This window comes from Pocillopora verrucosa, chromosome 8 (genome assembly GCF_036669915.1).
Source record: "Pocillopora verrucosa isolate sample1 chromosome 8, ASM3666991v2, whole genome shotgun sequence".
Classification (NCBI taxonomy): Eukaryota; Metazoa; Cnidaria; class Anthozoa; order Scleractinia; family Pocilloporidae; genus Pocillopora; species Pocillopora verrucosa.
In genome coordinates this window covers 18,293,524-18,311,952 of record NC_089319.1, presented here as the reverse complement: position 1 = coordinate 18,311,952, position 18,429 = coordinate 18,293,524, and the positions used below count along the sequence as shown (strand labels likewise).

At 38.1% G+C, this 18,429-nt stretch overlaps 2 protein-coding genes across 2 annotated transcripts; both read right to left on the bottom strand.

The window, feature by feature from the left end:
- Positions 1 to 234: 234 nt before the first annotated feature.
- LOC131795429 (E3 ubiquitin-protein ligase TRIM71-like) lies at positions 235 to 4,753 on the bottom strand. The gene is made up of 2 exons (XM_059112992.2): positions 4,700 to 4,753; positions 235 to 3,246 (listed from the first exon to the last, which is right to left on the bottom strand). The coding sequence occupies exons 1-2, from the start codon at positions 4,751 to 4,753 to the stop codon at positions 2,041 to 2,043; spliced, it is 1,260 nt and encodes a 419-aa protein (XP_058968975.2). The 3' UTR covers positions 235 to 2,040.
- Positions 4,339 to 8,154, bottom strand: LOC131795499 (E3 ubiquitin-protein ligase TRIM71-like). The gene is made up of 2 exons (XM_066171032.1): positions 7,984 to 8,154; positions 4,339 to 7,131 (listed from the first exon to the last, which is right to left on the bottom strand). The coding sequence occupies exon 2, from the start codon at positions 6,983 to 6,985 to the stop codon at positions 4,817 to 4,819; it is 2,169 nt and encodes a 722-aa protein (XP_066027129.1). The 5' UTR covers positions 6,986 to 7,131; positions 7,984 to 8,154; the 3' UTR covers positions 4,339 to 4,816.
- Positions 8,155 to 18,429: the final 10,275 nt, after the last annotated feature.

Below are 18,429 nucleotides of genomic sequence, written 5' to 3'. Positions count from 1 at the left end.
TCCGGAAAAATTATCATATTTTGGTGAAATTCTGTGTGTCGACTTTCCCTTTGTATTCGAAGCTTTTCGCGTGTTCCGCGAAAGCAGAATCGCAAGTTTTATTATGATGCGTAAACAACAACCCATCTTTTTTAAATTAATACAAATCTTTGATAGGGTGCGCCATTTACAAAGAAAATTCAGTTTTAAGCGTGAGATAAAGCAAATGACAAAAAAAAAACAGTTTTCCGTCATAAAACAAATAAACATCAGGGAAGAAACTCCTAATCAGTATATCATGCATTTCAAATGGCGAAATAAACACTGCTGTGATAAAATATTGTGAAACATCAGTGCGGTTAATCCACCTCGTCTGATACATTCCAAAGCAAATTTAGGTACTCCTATCCAACTCTTTTTGTTGTAGTCAAAGTGTTTGTGTTAGTTCTCGATATATTTTTCAATTCCGATCTTGAAAAACTCTTTCTTCTGAGAATACAGCGTTCTTCAGTCCGTAGTCACTCGTAGGTCCCATTCACCGTTATATAGTTACTTGTCAGCCAAGAAAAATCTGCGATGGCTCGAGGAGGCATTCTGTCTTGGTTTGTCTCGTCTACTTGCGGGACGAATTCTGTTTCTTTTCTGTTCTTGTGGATGTCTTCGGCGAGAGAGTTATTCTCAAATGACTGGTCACTTCCATAATCGCTGTTTCCCTTTGGCGTGGAGCGTGTAACTATACAGCCCATCTTCGCCTCTCAGAAAATGACAAATTCTCTCTCGTCTGACTGTAGCAAGGAAGGTTAGTGCTTACTGTGACGATGAAGAAAGCCGAAAGTTTTACATGAGATGTGTTTTCTGTCAATCATTGATCGAAAATCCAATCACGGCCCATCTGTGTTTACGTCATAAGCTAAGTCATTTGCGGTGTGTTTCCATGATAAAAAAATAACAACAACAAAGCATTACAGTCCATTAGGGCATAGGTATGTGGATTCCTAAGTCTGACGTTCGATTCCTCATGAGGACTCAGAATGTTTCCAATGTCGCACAGATGTTGCAAGACCGAAGAAATATTATTTTTTTTTTGATAGGATTCGCTCATTATGCTATTCTTTACTCCAAACAAGACGTAGTGTTTCAAAAAATGCTACAATATATCGAAACACGAGAAAATTACACCACAATTCATTCAACAAAATTTAAAAAGAGCAATTTACCTTCGTTTTTGGGAAGGTTTTTAAATGTCTTTTTTAGTAACACTGCAAATTATAAGATTATAAACCAAAATGATCCCATTGAGTTCTTGGGAGAAAATGTAGTAATGCAGTCACTAGAACTCAGAGTGTACGAAAGTAAAAGGACAAAAGAAGGGTTAATCGTAATGTCGCATGTTTCCTCAAAGATTTGCCTTAAAGAAAATTTCTCGACGTCGGAAGGAAACCATGTTACGCCAGTTGACCGGACCCTGGCGTAATGCTCTTTGCAAAGGAGCAAGTTTTGAAATGAACAGTTCACGCGAGCAGCTTTTGTTCAATTTTCCTTTCCTCACCAGAACCTAAATCATCTAAATCATTATGACCGATATGTTACTTTTAAACAAAAACGGAGACAAACGAACCGTCGACTGAGTGGGACCTTCCTTGTAATAAGATTTTCTCAAGAAATTTATCCAGTGATAATATTTTATACGCATATTTTAAGTTTTGATTCCTTTCATTTGTCTCACTCAAATTACTAATTTCCTAAATTATTCCCTCCTAATAAGTATAGGTAATTACATGATTTCGAGTGCAATTTGGAATAAATAAGCAAGAGCAAATTTTTTCAAAGACTAACGAAATTGCACGAGCCCGTAAGGCGAGTGCAATTTGTGGTCTTTGAAAAAATTAATAAGTGTTTATTTACTCCAAATTGCACGGGAAAAATCATGTGATTACGTATTAATAATATACAAGAAAAAATACGAGACAGCTAATAATGACAAGTGACATAACACTTGTCGCGTTAAATGAAAACTGGAAGACTAACCATAAAAACTTTTAACTCCGTTACAACCTTTTCTTAGTGAAAGACATGAACACAGTGGTTCACATGGTCAGTTACAAAAACATCTCCATTTTTAGACACGGCAACATAATTCGGTGCAAATGAAGACATTCCAAACATCGACACAAACTTTCCGTCTCGTGTGAATACCTGAACTGAACTTTTCCCAACATCACAGACGAGCAAATTGTTGAATGTGTCAATTGCTAGTCCACTGGGGTGAGCAAGATGTCCGTCGCCAGACTCCTTGCTGCCAATATCATACAACAATATTCCGTCCTCGTCATAAACACCAACACGGTGAGCCTTACAATCAGAGACAAAGAATTTCTGCTCGTGGTAGATTGCGCACTTTATTGAATCATGATGTTCTGAGGCACGGAAGCGTTTTAGTAATTTTGTCCCGTCGGGGGAGATGACCTCAAAGACATGGTTTATTGGATCACTACTGATAATGGAATCATCTTTTCCGATGGATATGTGAGAAGGACACTGCAAGTGCTTACTGTTGATGTGCTGGACAAACTTGCCGTCTTTAGCAAAGAGACAAATCTTATTAACATCATGAGGGGTAGCGGAAATAATTTGATCGGACTCAGTAAAGCTTACAGACGAGCATGAAGACCCCAGTCGTATTTCATTAAGGTAGTTCCAGTTGGAGCTAAACAGCTGAATTCTATTATTCGAATAATCAGAAATGGCTATAGTTCCTGTTTTCTCACTTACAGCAACACCGCAAGGATAATTAAAATTCCCTGGTCTGTTGCCACATGAACCAAAGCTGAACTTCAAGTGATACTGATGAGGGATGACCTGAACAGTCCACGGACTTCCATCCAGCGGCTGTCCATTTACTTCAATTTTTAGGTCATATAATCCAATCTGATCTGGTGTGTATTTAATTGTATAACTACCATCTTCCGCGTCTTCAATCTTAAGATCCGTCCCCAAGCTATCCCCTGTTGAAGTGCGAATTTCACAGTTTATGTCATCATCATTATAACTCTGTCTTTTCTCTGAATCCCTCGTGATAATAGTAAAATATGTCTCATTCTGTTCTTCTACCTTCTCACAAAGACCTTTGACAAGTGTCGATGAGGGATCCGTATGACTCACAACAACTCGATCCGAAATATCCAATTTCCGCCCTACTGCGTAATGAACACGGGGTGGTTTGTATATCTCAGGCTTTTTCACGTTCAAAAGGTCTTGTTCCAGGCTCTCACACAGCGTAGACAAACGAAATTACGTGTGAACGAAGATTAGCGGTTGTCAAGGAAACAGAAGCGTTGCTCTTTCCCCCTTTCTGAATTTTTTCTAACGCCGAGCGTTTTCGATGTGATATATGATCTAGAAAATTAGGTATTAACAATTTCTATTTGAAAAAAAAAGTATTGATAATCTGCTTTTAAAAAGAAACAGAATATTTGTATATCAAACTCTCTATTAAAGTTTCTCTAATCAAACAGTGTATCTTGTGCTGTTGTGGTTTGTTTAAGTTTCACTCTTCACGGAGTGCAGGAAAGCTATAAACACTTCGTGAAATTCTCTACGTCAGATTTTCTTGCTTTTGCATCAAGCATTATCCAAACTAGCTTTTTCAGGAAAATTGACACGAAACTCAGTGATGAGTTGGACACAAACCCCTTCCCCTCCCCCCCGTGTTGCTCATGGAAGGACAACCAAAAAATATTTTCATATAAATCCTTTTTGGTTCTATTTTTTCCTTTTCCCAAAGAAACTTGCACCTCTCCCTTTTACGTAGCATTTGCGTTCCCTGAAGCGCCAGAGCACAACGACTGTGATACAACCTAGTACTCCTGGGGCTGTCTCAAAACATGCTCGGCTGAGAAATGGACAACTCTAAAATTAAAACCACTTCCTGAAGGTCTTTTGATTGTATTGAAGAGATCTTGTAGTTGTTATTTTTTTAAACACGTTGATCCCTTTTATTTCAATCCTTAATTTCTTGACGAAATTTTACCATTATTATTAATATTATTATTATTATTATTATTATTATTATTATTATCATTATTATTATCATTATTCTGATCATGATTACCATTATTATTCCTACGTTTACTTTTATAAAGTAAGCGCACTACATCACATTTTCATGGAGGTCCACATTAAACAACTACCTGTAAACGTCTAATAAGCTATATTTTTAAGAGCTCCAAGCAGCTAAGAACACTACTGAACTAGTAGTTGAAATAGGCCTGAAAAAAAATTCAGGCCCGTACGAGATTTGAACCCATGACTTCTGCGACACCGTTGCAGCTCAGGGTTCAAATCCCGTACGGGCCTGAATTTTTTTCAGGTCCTATTTTCAACTACTAGTTCAGTAGTGTTCTTAGCTGCGTGGAACTCTTAAATTCTTCTCTTCACCGCAAAGAAAATATTTGAATTTCACATATCTAAAATCATTAAGCTATGTTTTATTTATTATATTTATCAGACGATAAAAAAAAAATGGAAAGAAAGAATAAGCATCAAAAAAATAGGTAAGTTTGTACATTTACGATATTTTACGACTTTCTTCGGAAGCTCTATATAATTAAGCTTTAGAATTTTTTTTTATTTATGAAATGTGTCCACTGCGCTACCGTTGGGAGTCCTAGGTATGCAACTCTACCTTGTCAAAACATTTTTAAAAGTCAGTCATGCTTACTGTCTTCTGTACTTTCTCGCTTGTTACTTTGTAAGAAAAAGTTGTTTTGCTCATGATTGTGCCCTAAACTCGTGCTGTACGAAATGTATTCAACACTTTCATCGCCATATTACTGATCTATTGAAATAGAAAAATACAGTTTTTCTCATAGTCAGTGACCAGAACTTCCCCTTTTTTAGACACGGCAATAAACCGCGGTGTGTGGAAACATTGTACAGTCTCTGAGAGAAAGTCTCCTTCTGTAGTAAATACTTTGAGTCTCTGGTTCCCAGCATCACAGACAATCAAATTGTTAAATTTGTCAATAGCAAGTCCAAAAGGATTCAGTAACCTTCCATGCCCAATTTCATACATAAAATTTCCTTCCTCATCAAAAACCTTGACAAGGTCAGCTTTGGAATCAGAGACAAAGTAACGGTGTGTTTCTTCGTGCCAAATGGCGCACATTACTGATCGATCATGCTCTGAAGCAGTGATACGTGTAAATGGCTCTGTACTGTCAGGAGCGATGACTATGACTTCATTATTCCCTAGATCACAAATCGTTTGAAACTCTTCATCATCAGTCGATATATGAAAAGGAAACTTCAAGTGCTCATTGTCGATGTGCTTGACAAACTGACCCTCCTTAGAAAACAAAGAAATTTTGTGAACATCACCAGGAGTAACGGCAATTATTTGACCGGACTTGGTAAAGTCTAATGAGCAACAGCTAGCCCTCAGTCCTATCTCTCTCAGGTATTTGCCATTAGTGCCAAACAGCTGAATTATTTTATTTCCATAGTCAGATACGGCAACAATTCCTGTTTCCTTATCAACAGCAATATCATAAGGTCCATCAAACTGTCCTGGTCCACTGCCATTTGAACCAAAACTGAACTTCAACTGATACTGATGAGGTATGACTTGCACACTCCACGGACTACCATTCAGCGGCTGTCCATTGACTTCAACTTTCACTTCATACAATCCGGTATGAGGTGGTGTGTATTCTACTATGTAGCTACCATCTTCGTTGTCCTCAATCTTTAGATGTACGGTTTCGAAGCTATCCCCTGTTAAAGTGCGAATGTCACATTTTATGTAATCATCCTCATTATAGCACGGTCTTTCCTCTGAATCCCTTGTGATAATAGTAAAATATGTCTCATTCTGTTCTTCTACCTTCTCCTGCCAGAGTTCGACAAGTGTCGATGAGGGATCCGTATGGCTCACAACAACTCGATTTGAAATATCCAATTTCTGCTCTACTGCGTAATGAACACGGGGTGGTTTGTATATTTCGGGTTTTTTCGCATTTAAAAGGTCCTCGCAGCGTCCAATAATCACTGGCTTCGTTTGCAGAATTTCAGCATTGATATTCCTCTCCAAGATATTCTCCCCTTGTTCCAAAGAACTTTTCAACTGCGCGACAGCGAGCTGGAAGTTTTCCAGATGTGTTGCGTGAGCTTTTTGATGGGCTTGATTAATTTCATCGAATTTGGCATTCATTGACGCCTTATGCTCCGTTAATAAGCGAATACAATCGTCCACAGTCTCGTTCATCTTCTCTCTGGCAGCCGATATTTGTGTTTTGTTTTTGTTCATTAATTCAGTTTGGTTCTTCATTTCATTTTCAAAAATAACAACTTCCGCTTTCACTTTCTTCAAAGCCTCGTCTATTTGCATCTTTTGTTCATCTGCAGCTTTCTGCATATCAACCATAGTGTGGTGATTATGACTTACAACACTGCACTTTATGCAGGAGCAAACGTTACAATCTTTGCAATAATACTCCAGTGGTTGATCTTGATGATATTGCTCTGAACACATGACTGGTCTACGAATCAACTTTTCGACATCGTCTGCTTGCAAATTGTCGACAGAGATATTTTTGTGACCTCTTGTGGCCTTGAAGCGTTGATGAGCTTTATAACAAGTTGTACAGAGAAAGCTCTGGCACTCAAAACAATAGTGAGTCGCAATGTTGTTTTCTTCGCAACTGCCACATTGTTGGGACTCTGAACCACCATCCGTTAGAGCGAGGAGATCCACCAATCGGTTGAGATGAAAAGACGCGGGTAGGCCGCCAAATGTGTCTTCTTGAGGGATTTGAAAGCTAGCCTGACAAACTGGACATTTGATTGCTGTCTGAAGCTGTCTTCTTGCGTAGTTAGCGTGTTTGTCGAGGCATACCAAACAGAATGAGTGTAAACATGGCAGAGTCTTGGGATCTTTGACTGTCTCTAAGCACAGAGGACATTCAGCTTCTTTCCTGAGGCTTTTAAACAGTTGTTGAACATCCATGGATAAACTGGCTCTTCGACTGGTACCCGTATTAACAAAAGATCATTGTCTGACAGCTTCTCGAGGAAGGTGTGCTTAACCGAAGCGCTTTCTCGAGGCAGCCCAAGCGTTCCACTCAACGTGTCTGTGCATGTATGTAAATATATCTGTGACAGTTATGAATAATCAGACCACTGAGTGATGGATATTTTCTTGCGGCTTGCTCTAAATATATCGATAAAATTGATAGGATGATATGTTTTTTTATTGTTTTTTTAGAGGGCACGGTAACGAATCTTGCAATCTGATTGGTTCTTTACCCGGTCAGTATTTTCCTATCTCTGCCCACGGGCCACGGTAACGCATTCGTGAGTCGCCGAGTACATCCCAACTTTCGTTGTCATTTTTCATAAATATACCTCGTTTTCCGGCTGGGCAGTATTTTTAAGCAAACATGTCGGTCACTACCTCAAGCCGATAAATAACTTATGAATCCTCCCTTTTCTCTCTATCAAATCACTTTGGTTGACAGAAAAATATTGGTTTCAGAATGAATTTGTATAAACAACAGTGTCATTACGTTGGTTGACAAGCGGCCTAAAAACCGTCTGCAATTAATTTTAATCGTTCACAAAAAGTACCCAGAAAGTTGAAACTAGAGGTATTTGGTTACAGTTAAACTGAAAGATGGAACTTTCATTCATTTAATATCTGAATTTTCTCGAGCAATTTGTTCATAGTAAAAAAAAAGCGAGCGAAGTTTTAATTTAAGTTCTACAACAAATATACGCTCCTGGTGAGTCTTTCCAATTCCATTCAATTTGGACATTTGTACCTTAAATTGCACAACAGAAATTGAAGGAATTGAGAAAAGGCTGCATTAAATTCCCTTGTGTCTCGTTGGAGTGTGCCGTTCGAATTTAGTTTTTGTGAAGGAAAGATCAGAGTTAAACACGCCATTACAGCAAACAAACGAGCAAACTCCCACAACTTCAAAATAAAAAATTGAATTTACTCACAATTACTTTCCTCGCCGTTTACTTAATGAACAGAGTTAAATCTTCGTACATGAATGAATGGTCGATGAGAGTAAATAATACTTTCCGTTAGATCATTAACTGATTTTTAAGAAAACATTGTCGTGACAGTCCTTGCCAAACTAGTTCTGTTGGTTTTCAAATGTTCCTACTTTTTTTTTTTTCTTGCACGCTCTCTAATTGACAGGTGTCAGATTGTGACAGATACTTGTAAAAATAATGTTTCAAACATAGTTTGAAGCTACACTGGTTTGCAGATTTAATGAATGTAACCGAAGAAGTTACAATTCATAGACCCAACGTTTCGACACTCCTGTCTAGTGCCTTCATCAGGGGTAATCTAAACGCTGCAACAAGAGGTCCTTTTATATGATCACTAATTAGCGGCCTTTTTTTTCTGACGAGGTGTAAATAGGCGTCAGGAAGCAGACCGCCATCGTCACGATTTAAAGGAGCGTGGGCGGAGTTAATGTGCCAAGCCTCCAAACAAAGGCGCTGGTGGTAACGCCGATTAGTAGTGATAATTTTAGAATTATCCCACCCAATTGTATGGTTGGTTAGGCAAGTATGCTCCGATAAAGCTGAATTTTCCTTTTTGCAAAGAAAAACCGCTTTTTGGTGCTCTTTTAACCGTGTACCAAACTGGCGTTTGGTCTGTCCGATGTATTCGTTATCACAGTCATTGCAAGGAATAGAATAAATGGCGTCGGTTCGTTGTTCTTTCGTGACAGGATCCTTAGGCTTGGCGAAAATATGCCCCAAAGTCTGAAAAGGTTTTTGAGCAACTTTAACGTTGTGGCTATTCAAAATTCTCTTGATGGGTTCAGTAACACCCTGTATGTAAGGAATAACAGCAAAACCAGTCGCTGGTTCCCTTTCATCAAGAGCGTTACTATTTGTAACTGGTTTTTGGCAGTTACGGAGAAAAGTTTTTGTATAGCCATTTGCCTTTAGGACACTGGAAACATATTTCCTCTCCTCAGCCTTCGAATCGAGTGATGATGGTAGACAATCAGCCCTCCTAAGTAAAGTTTTGGCTACAGACTTTTTATGGCAAATAGGATGGTGAGAATCGAAAGCGAGGTATTTGTCGGTGTGGGTGGGTTTACGATAGACACTTGTCTCTAAATTACCCTGAACCCCTCTGGACACATTTAAATCAAGAAAGGGCAAATGTCTATCCTTTTCACGTTCAAGGGTGAATTGGATCGACGGCTCTACTGAATTCAAATGCGACAAGAGGCGCTCCGCTTCATTTCCGGATACCGCAGAAATAACATCATCGACATATCGTTTCCAGAAAAAGGGTTTAACCGGTGAAGTGGCCAAGGCCCTTTGTTCCACGTCTTCCATTACCATGTTAGCAATGACAGCAGAAACAGGCGAACCCATAGCTGTACCAAAAACTTGTTGATAGTATGTGCCGTTATATGTAAATTGCGTGGTTTTGAGGCAAAAAGACAGCAGATGAATAATATCCTCCACAGGCAAAGAAGTTCTTTGTCCTAGGGAAGCATCTTCTCTGAGTCTTTCCTCCGCAACCTTAACGGCAAGATCAACTGGGATTTTAGTGAAGAGCGAAACAACGTCGAAAGATACTAATTCTTCACAAGCGTCAAGAGTTTTATCTCTTATGAAATCCGTAAATTCGCAGGAATTTTTGACAGTGTAATCAGTATTCCCAACAACAGGCGACAAAATTCTCGCAAGATAACCAGAAATTGCATAAGTCGGAGAATTAACAAAAGAGACAATGGGTCTCAAAGGAATTCCCGGTTTATGAATTTTAGGTAAGCCATAAAAACGTGGACATAAGCCGTCACTACTGTATAACATTTTGTACGCAGAGTCACTAATTCTGCCAGCTTTTTTCAAATCAAGCAACATTTTGTTTAACTTTCTTTGAGTTTTACTGGTTGGATCAGAGTTTAAGACAGCATACGTACTCTTGTCATTGAGCAGAGACAAAGCTTTGTCGTGATATTGCTGTTTGTCCATAACCACAACACAATTACCCTTGTCAGCAGATAATACGAGCCTGTCCGGATCCTTTTTGAGAGTTATAAGCGCATTGAAAACATCCTTTTGAATGTTTTTGGGAGGAGGTTTAGCACGCCTGAGTACGCTACTTACTTCTGCTCTTACCAAATGCCTACGATCGTCGTCGAGTTGAGAGATCAACCTCAACAGCGGCGACAATTTCGGCGGTCGGTATTTTGCGAGGAGCAATAGCAAACTTTAGACCCTTCTCTAAACCACTCCGTTCCAGCGCGGATAATTCCTTGGAGGAAAGGTTCATGACCCATTTATCTTTCAGAGATGAGCCTGAATTAACAGGAGACCTCTTACTGAGCAAGTGACGGAGTTTTCTGTCATGTTTCTCTCTCTGTTTGCTATGTCTGATTGTCCACCTGGTTGCCGTGTGAACTTTAATGTTTCAAAGTTTGTTTGGAAGCCTTTTAAATCACCTTTATCGTTACGGAAATGAAAATGTTTCGCTGAGGCATCTCTCTTAAATTTGCATCACCTCTATTTTAACTACCATTTACTCACTCAAAAATTGTTCAGTTTATGGAAGATCTTGCCGTATTTACGGCCATAAGTCATTCGGGTTCTTTCGGAAAGAATTTCGTCAAGTTTAAAAACAATAAATATGTTATTTACCGGCTAAGGGTCAGTCCGTATGGTAAAAAACTGTGACCTCGGTCTTGAAAATGCTGCCCTCGGCCTACGGCCTCGGGCAGTATTTTCAAGACCTCGGTCACAGTTTTTCACCATACGGACCTCCCAGCCGGCAAATAACATATATTTAATACCTCCCGTATTGTTTCATTGTTACTCGATCATACAAATTATTTTAATCGGCTTTTCCACTGACTTTTTGTGTGCCAAAATTCTTGCGCTGGGCCGCAGCGTTTCTTCCTTTTTTATGTCATGCGTATGCAAAAGTGCCACCTAAATACTGGACTTAAATTGTTCTTGAAAATATCACGTCTACGATCCTCCACTGTTGAGTTATACGTGTGGCTTTTGAGTAGACTTGTGCATCATCGTTTGCTCTGTGTATATAGTATATAATTACTAAATTTGTATATCTTCCTTTTGTCGTTGACCTTATCAGACGGGATCACGGAATTTTCGGTCCTTAGCCGTATGTTTTCATATGCGCTATTGCAATTTTAGCGTTTATACCTTTAGTATAAAAAATCTTTGTTTGTACAATCGTACAAAGCAATCTTATGTCTTTTCAGATACACAGGTTTCCCCTTTTTGATACATAAACAAACGTTTAAGTGTCATATCACGCATTCTACTACGCACATTGATGATTAAAACAGCACAGTTTCAGCGCTGGATAATTTTTCAAATAACAGGTTTGTTTTTAGGGCAAACTTCCCACCTTCAGAGGCGGAAAAAAAATCGATTTTTCTTTTATTTGACTAAATTGAATTCAAACATTCAACCTAACGTTTCCACAAAATTATTTCCAGAAATCTTTAAAAGCACCCGAGTTATTTAGAAAAACGTATTTTCAAATAAAAGTTAATAAATCAGGAAGGTGTCATAATCTCGCTCGCGCACCTGGGCGAATCCCGCGCGGCAACTGTTCATGTTTGGGCTAGATTTTCATGTTTATTCCATATTTTGTTTACATCGCGCACTTTACAAAATTCACTCGTGGAATCTATTTGCTCATTTGAAAAAATCGAAAGCGAAAGAAAGTCCGTGGTAAAAAAAGAGAAAAAAAAAAGAAACAGGCCCAAAGAAGAAAGAAAGCACCATTCTGTCAAGAAGAGAAAAAATTAGTTTATGAAAGCGACTGGTACTGGCGGAGCTCCTCGCTGGCGAACAAAGAACAAAGAACAAAGAAGTCGCCGTCAAACCAAAATTTGCCATGCATGATGTTAAAAACGAGGTTTTCTTTTGTTTGCAAGTACCAGCCCTGGTACAAAACATTAATCAATGACAAGAGGATGATAAATAAATTTAGTAATGATATACTGTCCACACAAAGGGAAACGTGAAGCAACTGAAAGAGGATTCGTGATAAGCGGTGAGTGTCATTTAGCATCGGAACAAGTCAACTTAAAGGTACACGCATGACTCAACAGTGGAGGATCAAAAAACGAGAATTGGCCATATTTCCACTTACAATTGAAGTGCAGTGTTTAGATGGCCGTTTCGCATTCGCATGACAAAAGAACAGCCCAGCTCAAAACTTTTGACAAAAAATAGTCAGTCAGAAAAACTGCTCAAAAAATTTGCATGATCCAGTAAAAACTCCTTTAATCAGTAGCATTTACTTCTATAACCACCTCCCACCCCTCTCTGCGTACTAATTGTTCGTCCTCCAGCCTCGCTAAGTAACAAAAGTCTGCCTCTCACCACTCCCTAAGTACTGATACAGGGCGTGAATTTTTTTTCTGATTGCCACTTGGCTCCTAAATTCTTCAAACTGGTAGCCAATTCAAAAAGAGTTGGTCGCCATTTTCAAAGACAAACAAAACCTTTTTTTACGCTATCAGCGCTCTAGATAGACCCTCCAAAATTAAGTTAGGAAAAAGATCTTTAACCTGCTACAAAGTGAACTTAAGGATGGAGGATATACAACATTCAAGCTCACCTACATCCTAAATCCAAGATGGCGTCTAGTTATCGATCGAGACGTATGTGCTACGTTTTGGAAACAAACTTAATGAGGAAGTTTGCCGCGGATTTATCTGTTGCAAATCTTTTTAATTCGCTATATCTCTAAGTAAGGTTATGATGAAGCATTCTAGTCGCCAATTTGGCGACTAATTTTCAGGATTTGGTCGCCAAAGTGAAAAATTTTGTCGCATTGGCGCCTGTATTAGGCGCAATTTCACGCCCTGTGATAGACTGCATTCCACCCCTCCCTGAGTACTAATGATGGCCCCCCTCGATAAAATAGTCCAAAAAAAAGTTGGTCCAAAAAATGGTCCAAAAATGGTAAAAAAAATAGTGCAAAAAATAGTCCAAGGGTCCGGTCCAAGGGTCTAGTGGTCCAGTCCAAGGGTCTAGTGGTCCACTTCGTATTTTATTTCTTGCCGTCAATGCTGGCTTTACCAACAAGCCCTGCTCCCTGCTGAGTCGCTCTTGACTCTCCCCTAAGGACAAGAATGGCGAAATACATAACCTTTTTGTTCGTTGGTCGACATATTTCGGTCTTGGTATAATTCTTTTTGTTGCTTGCTGCGGCGGCTCTCCACCGTTTCGCTGGGCCGGCTGCGCAGTACCGCTAGAGAAGGCAGAAGGTGAGAGGAATCGGCAGGTGCTTGCCCCTGTGTCGGCAAGTACTGCGTGAGCTAATCGGGAAACCAATAAAACAATGTAATAGATAATTGCGAAAAGAATCAAATTTTTGTAATACTCCGTCATCACCTGATCATCATCATTCATTCTTCCGTCATTTGATGTTCAAATAAACATTCTGAATTGTCTTGTCAAACCATAGTATATCTGTGCAAGACTGAACCCGCAGGGAAAATTTGTAAAATGTATAAGTACTCGATTTACACTCGCACATTTGTGAATTCAATTTTAAACACCAAACATTCATTTTGAACAATAAACAACTGCCTGTAAAGAGAGAAAACTTAAAGTAGTAAACGCTTAATAGGCTGTTTTATTCAGCCAGTGAACAATCATAATATTCAGCTAAAAAGTTGAAAAAAGTTTGTACATTTGTGATATTTTACGACTTTTAATCAAAGCTCTGTATAGTTTAATTTTGGTGGTACATATATTTATACATATATATCCATATATATATATTTTTTATTAAATGTGTCCACTATGCTACAATTCGCAGACCTATGCTAGCTATGTGTGAAGCACCTGATGTAATTTCTACCTTGTCAAAAATTTGAAAATTTTAACAGGTAAACTAGCTCTCATGCATTCTTTCTTTTCAATTTGTTTAAAAAATTATTATGCTTACGATCATACCTTAAACAAGGAAGACTAATCTTCAAAATCTATATCAAAACAACAGGTCTAATTAAAAAGTTTATATAAAAATATTTCAGGAGATTCTGTCCAACAATCATTAGATGCTACTATTGGAATGATTTTCCCATATCTATACGGGAGAAGACTACCAGAAAACTATTTCAAAGAGAATTTTCAAGTACTTTTCTTAGTTTTTAATTACTGCCATACTTTGACCCTGCACCATGGCAGTCCTATGTAATAAGCACCTGGTGAAATTTCTATTTTTTTCAAAAAATTAAAAAAATTTATAATGCTCACTTTCTTCTGTCCACTCTTCCCATTTACTTCATTAAAAAAGTGTTTTATCCCGATGAATACGTCCTGAGCTCAGGCTGTAAGACTTGTCTTTAACAAGTATAATGCTGTTACGGGGTCTAATCAAAATGATAAACATAATTTTTCTCATAATCAGTGACTAGAACGTCCCCATCCTTCGACACGGCAACAAAATACGGTCTGTGGAAACATTGTTCAGTCTCTGACAAAAAGTCTTCCTTAGTGGTAAATACTTTCATGACCTATTACACCATACATTATTTCATACATTATGATATTTATTTCATACATTCGCACTTCCACAGGGGATAGCTTCGAAACCGCTGATCTAGAGATTGAGGACAAGGAAGATGGTAGTTACAGAGTAGAATACTCACCACCTCATATCGGATTGTATGAAGTGAAAATTGAAGTGAATGGACAGCCGCTGGATGGTAGTCCGTGGAGTGTGCAAGTCATACCTCATCAGTATCAGTTGAAGTTCAGTTTTGGTTCAAATGGCAGTGGACCAGGACAGTTTAATGGACCTTATGATATTGCTGTTGACAAGAAAACAGGAACTGTTGCCGTATCTGACCATGAAAATAAAAGAATTCAGCTGTTTGATTCTGATGGCCGCTACCTGAGAGAGATAGGAATGAGGGCTAGCTGTAGCTCATTAGACTTTACCAAGTCCAGTCACATAATTGCTGTTACAGTCTGGGAAGATGATTGATGAGAAAAATTGCGTTTGTCTTTTTCACTAAACCAGTAATAGCGATAAACACGTTTTAGATGAGTCTTACAGCCTAAGCTTAGGTCTCATTCATCAGCATAAAGCATATTTTGTAACGAAGTAAATAGAAAGAGTGCACAGAACAAAGTAAGCCGTACAATTTTTTTGAAATTTTTGATAAGGTAGAAATTTCACTAGGTGTTTATCACCCAGGACTGCCCGGCATTTGATATATAGTGGACACATTTGATTAAAAAAGAATATATTTATATATAGTGAAGTATCATGAATCTTAAAACTTATCTACTCTTTTGGTGGTTGTTGATTCTGTCCATTTATTACACTCTTATGGTTATAGTTAGTAGAACATAGCTTGTTAGGCGTTTACAAGCAGTTGTTTATGGACCACCATGAAAGTTTGGTGCATTGCCCTTATTGAATAAAACATGAAATAATAATGATAATAATAATAATGATAGCAAAAGTTAATCAACAAATCAGGAATTGGAATTAAAAGGGGTAAAAAATAACAACCATCAAAAGACCTTCTAGTAGTGGTACCTTACCAGTACATTGAGGTTTTTCTTTTGGCTGGAAGCAACACTTCTTCTGTGCGTTGTGGGTTATTTAATGTAAAGAAACACGCTAGTTGAATCCAAGAATGGTTATAGCCAACTTAACGCCTCGTTGGCTCTTTTACCATTTCATATGGAATAATTGTTAAATATCAATTAGAGGATTATTAGTTGATCTAATACCAAATTCTCAGAACTAACATCATAGGAATGGTCTAGCAGATAGTAAGGAGAACTGCTAATTAGATTTTGAGTGTGAAAGGGTTAAACTAATTAGATTTCCTCCAATTTGAATTATATTTTAATATAAACAATACCAATAAAATAGAGGAAAAGGTGGTGCAAGGTCAAAGTAAGGCAGTGATAAAAACTGAGAAAAGAAATACTAGAAAATTGCTATTTGAAATAGTTTTATGATAGTCTTCTCCCATATGGATATAGGAAAATCATTCCAACAGTAACATCTAATGATTTTTGGACAGAATCTCCTCAGATATTTTTTATAAACTTTTTTATTAGAGCTGTTGTGTTGATATAGGTTTTCAAGATTAGTCTTCCTTCTTAAGTTTAAGGTGTGATTGTTAAGTATAAACAATTTTTTAAACAAATTGAAAAGAAAGAACGCAGGAGAGGTAGTTTGACTGTTAAATTTTCAAATTTTGGTCAAGGTAGAAATTACACCAGTTGTTTAACACATAGGACTGCCAATTGTAACACAGTGGACATATTTAATAAAAAAAATTATCTATATGGATGTATATGTATAAATATATGTACTACCAAAATTAAACTATACAGAGCTTTGATTAAAAGTCATAAAATATCACAAATGCACAAAACTTTCTCAACTTTTTAGCTGCATATTATGATTGTTCACTGGCTGAATAAAACAGCTTATTAAGCGTTGTGCTTTCCGACACAGGGGCAAGCACCCCGCCAATTCCCCTCACCCTCTGTCTTTTCGAGCGGTACTGCGCAGCCCCACAGCGAAACGGTGGAGAGCCGCCGCAGCAGGCAACAAAAAGAACTATACCAAGACCGTAATATGTCTACCAACGAACAAAGGGTTTACTTGGGGAGAGTCAAGAGCGACCCTGCAGGGGGCAGGGCTTGTGGGTAATGCCAGTATTGACTCTGGCAAAAGACATCGCCAGTGAAATAACAAATCTCTTTGGGCATTGTTTTGGGATCGTTGATGAGCAAATTCTTCCATTTCATTACTTCGGGTAAGGGGAGCCAAAGAAAATGGAAATCTCTCGGCGACTTTCTGTGGAAGCCCTTCTTGGTCTTCTTAAAGAGGTCTTCTGTCAGAGTGTAAATTGAGCTCGTGCCTAAAGTGCCTATGATACGATTTTTTTTTTGTATTTTCTGGTTGATAGCTGTATTTAAAATTAAAAATAATCGACCAAAGCGCCTACCGAGTTCTCCTTGACTATATTTTTGTGCATTGAAAGCTCGATTTGGCGCCCAAAAAGAGTCCTCATCAAGCGCGGACAAAACGATCATGTATCACAGCTGTGACGTAGAAAAGTGTGACGACACGTCAGCAACTATGGCGGAGACAGGAAAAATCTAGAGGTAAGGACGCACGTATTGCGTGGCCGGAGCGTCAAATGATGTTAGCTACAAGAATAATACACATATACCGGGCATTTCTATACACTACTTTCCCAAGGATTTTAGCTGCATTGCAATGATGGACGTGTTTCGATCGACGACGTTTCGATTTTACTCTTCAATGTCGTCAGTCGTATGCTCCATACCGGCTTCATAGACGACTATTACGAACACATACCACTAATTAAATCAGGGGAAGACAACCAATGAATTCAGCTAAAAAGAATGTTGATTAAGGGGCCTGTTCCCTCACCGAACACGATCGTTCAACATTCTTTTCAGCTGGCAGTTCGCGAGCGAAGAATGGTGAGCTCCTTGTTGTTGTTTATTTCGCGCGCTTGAATTATAATAATAACAATAATAATAATAATGATAATAATAATAATAATAATGATAATCATGATATGTCTTTATTCGCTCATAGGATAAAAATACATTTCCTATGTTACAAGTTAAAAATCTAAAGCGCACTAACTATAAAAGATGTCGAAAAATACCCTATTCTAATGCTAAATTATATTTAAAGACTAATCTATTTACATGGGTCCTCATAGAGTGGACCGTATTGTTCTTGGGTTTTCCAGAGGATTTTCTTCTAAGGTTGTAATGGGTAGACTTGATTCTAGGTAGAAACGGCGGGAGAGGATGATTTACAATGGCAGATACTTTCTTGAAAATGTTACGGTCTTGTGTTTCCAGAACGTTGGAAACATTGATATGTTTAAAACAGAACTGGTGTTTAAAACAGCGATAATGGAAGCCTTGTACAGTGGAGAGGTCAAATTCTGAGGTACCATAAACAGCTAAAGCGTGTAGAAGGTTTGGCAGAACCAGAGTTTTGAAAAGATGATTAATTTCATTGTAACCTTTTCAGCGCAAAGTTCTCATACTACTTGTCTTTCCACATGATTACATTTGCGCTTTCCTTACTGTATGAAAATCCAACCAATTGTAGTTTCCATGGTATTTTAATAACAGAAATACATTACATTAAGTTCAATACATTACAAATACATTACATTAAGTTCAAGCCCTTTCCTGAGCTGACCGATATCCTGTTGCTCGCAACAGGATATCGGTGCGAAACCTCTAGCAGATTACTGGCATAAACAGAAGCTCGAAGGGCCCGTGTATTCTCCTAACCTAGGTTTCCTTCATTCATACATTAAATAAAATTATTACATAAATAATTTACATAAATAATTAAATACACCTTCATCTTGGTGTTGA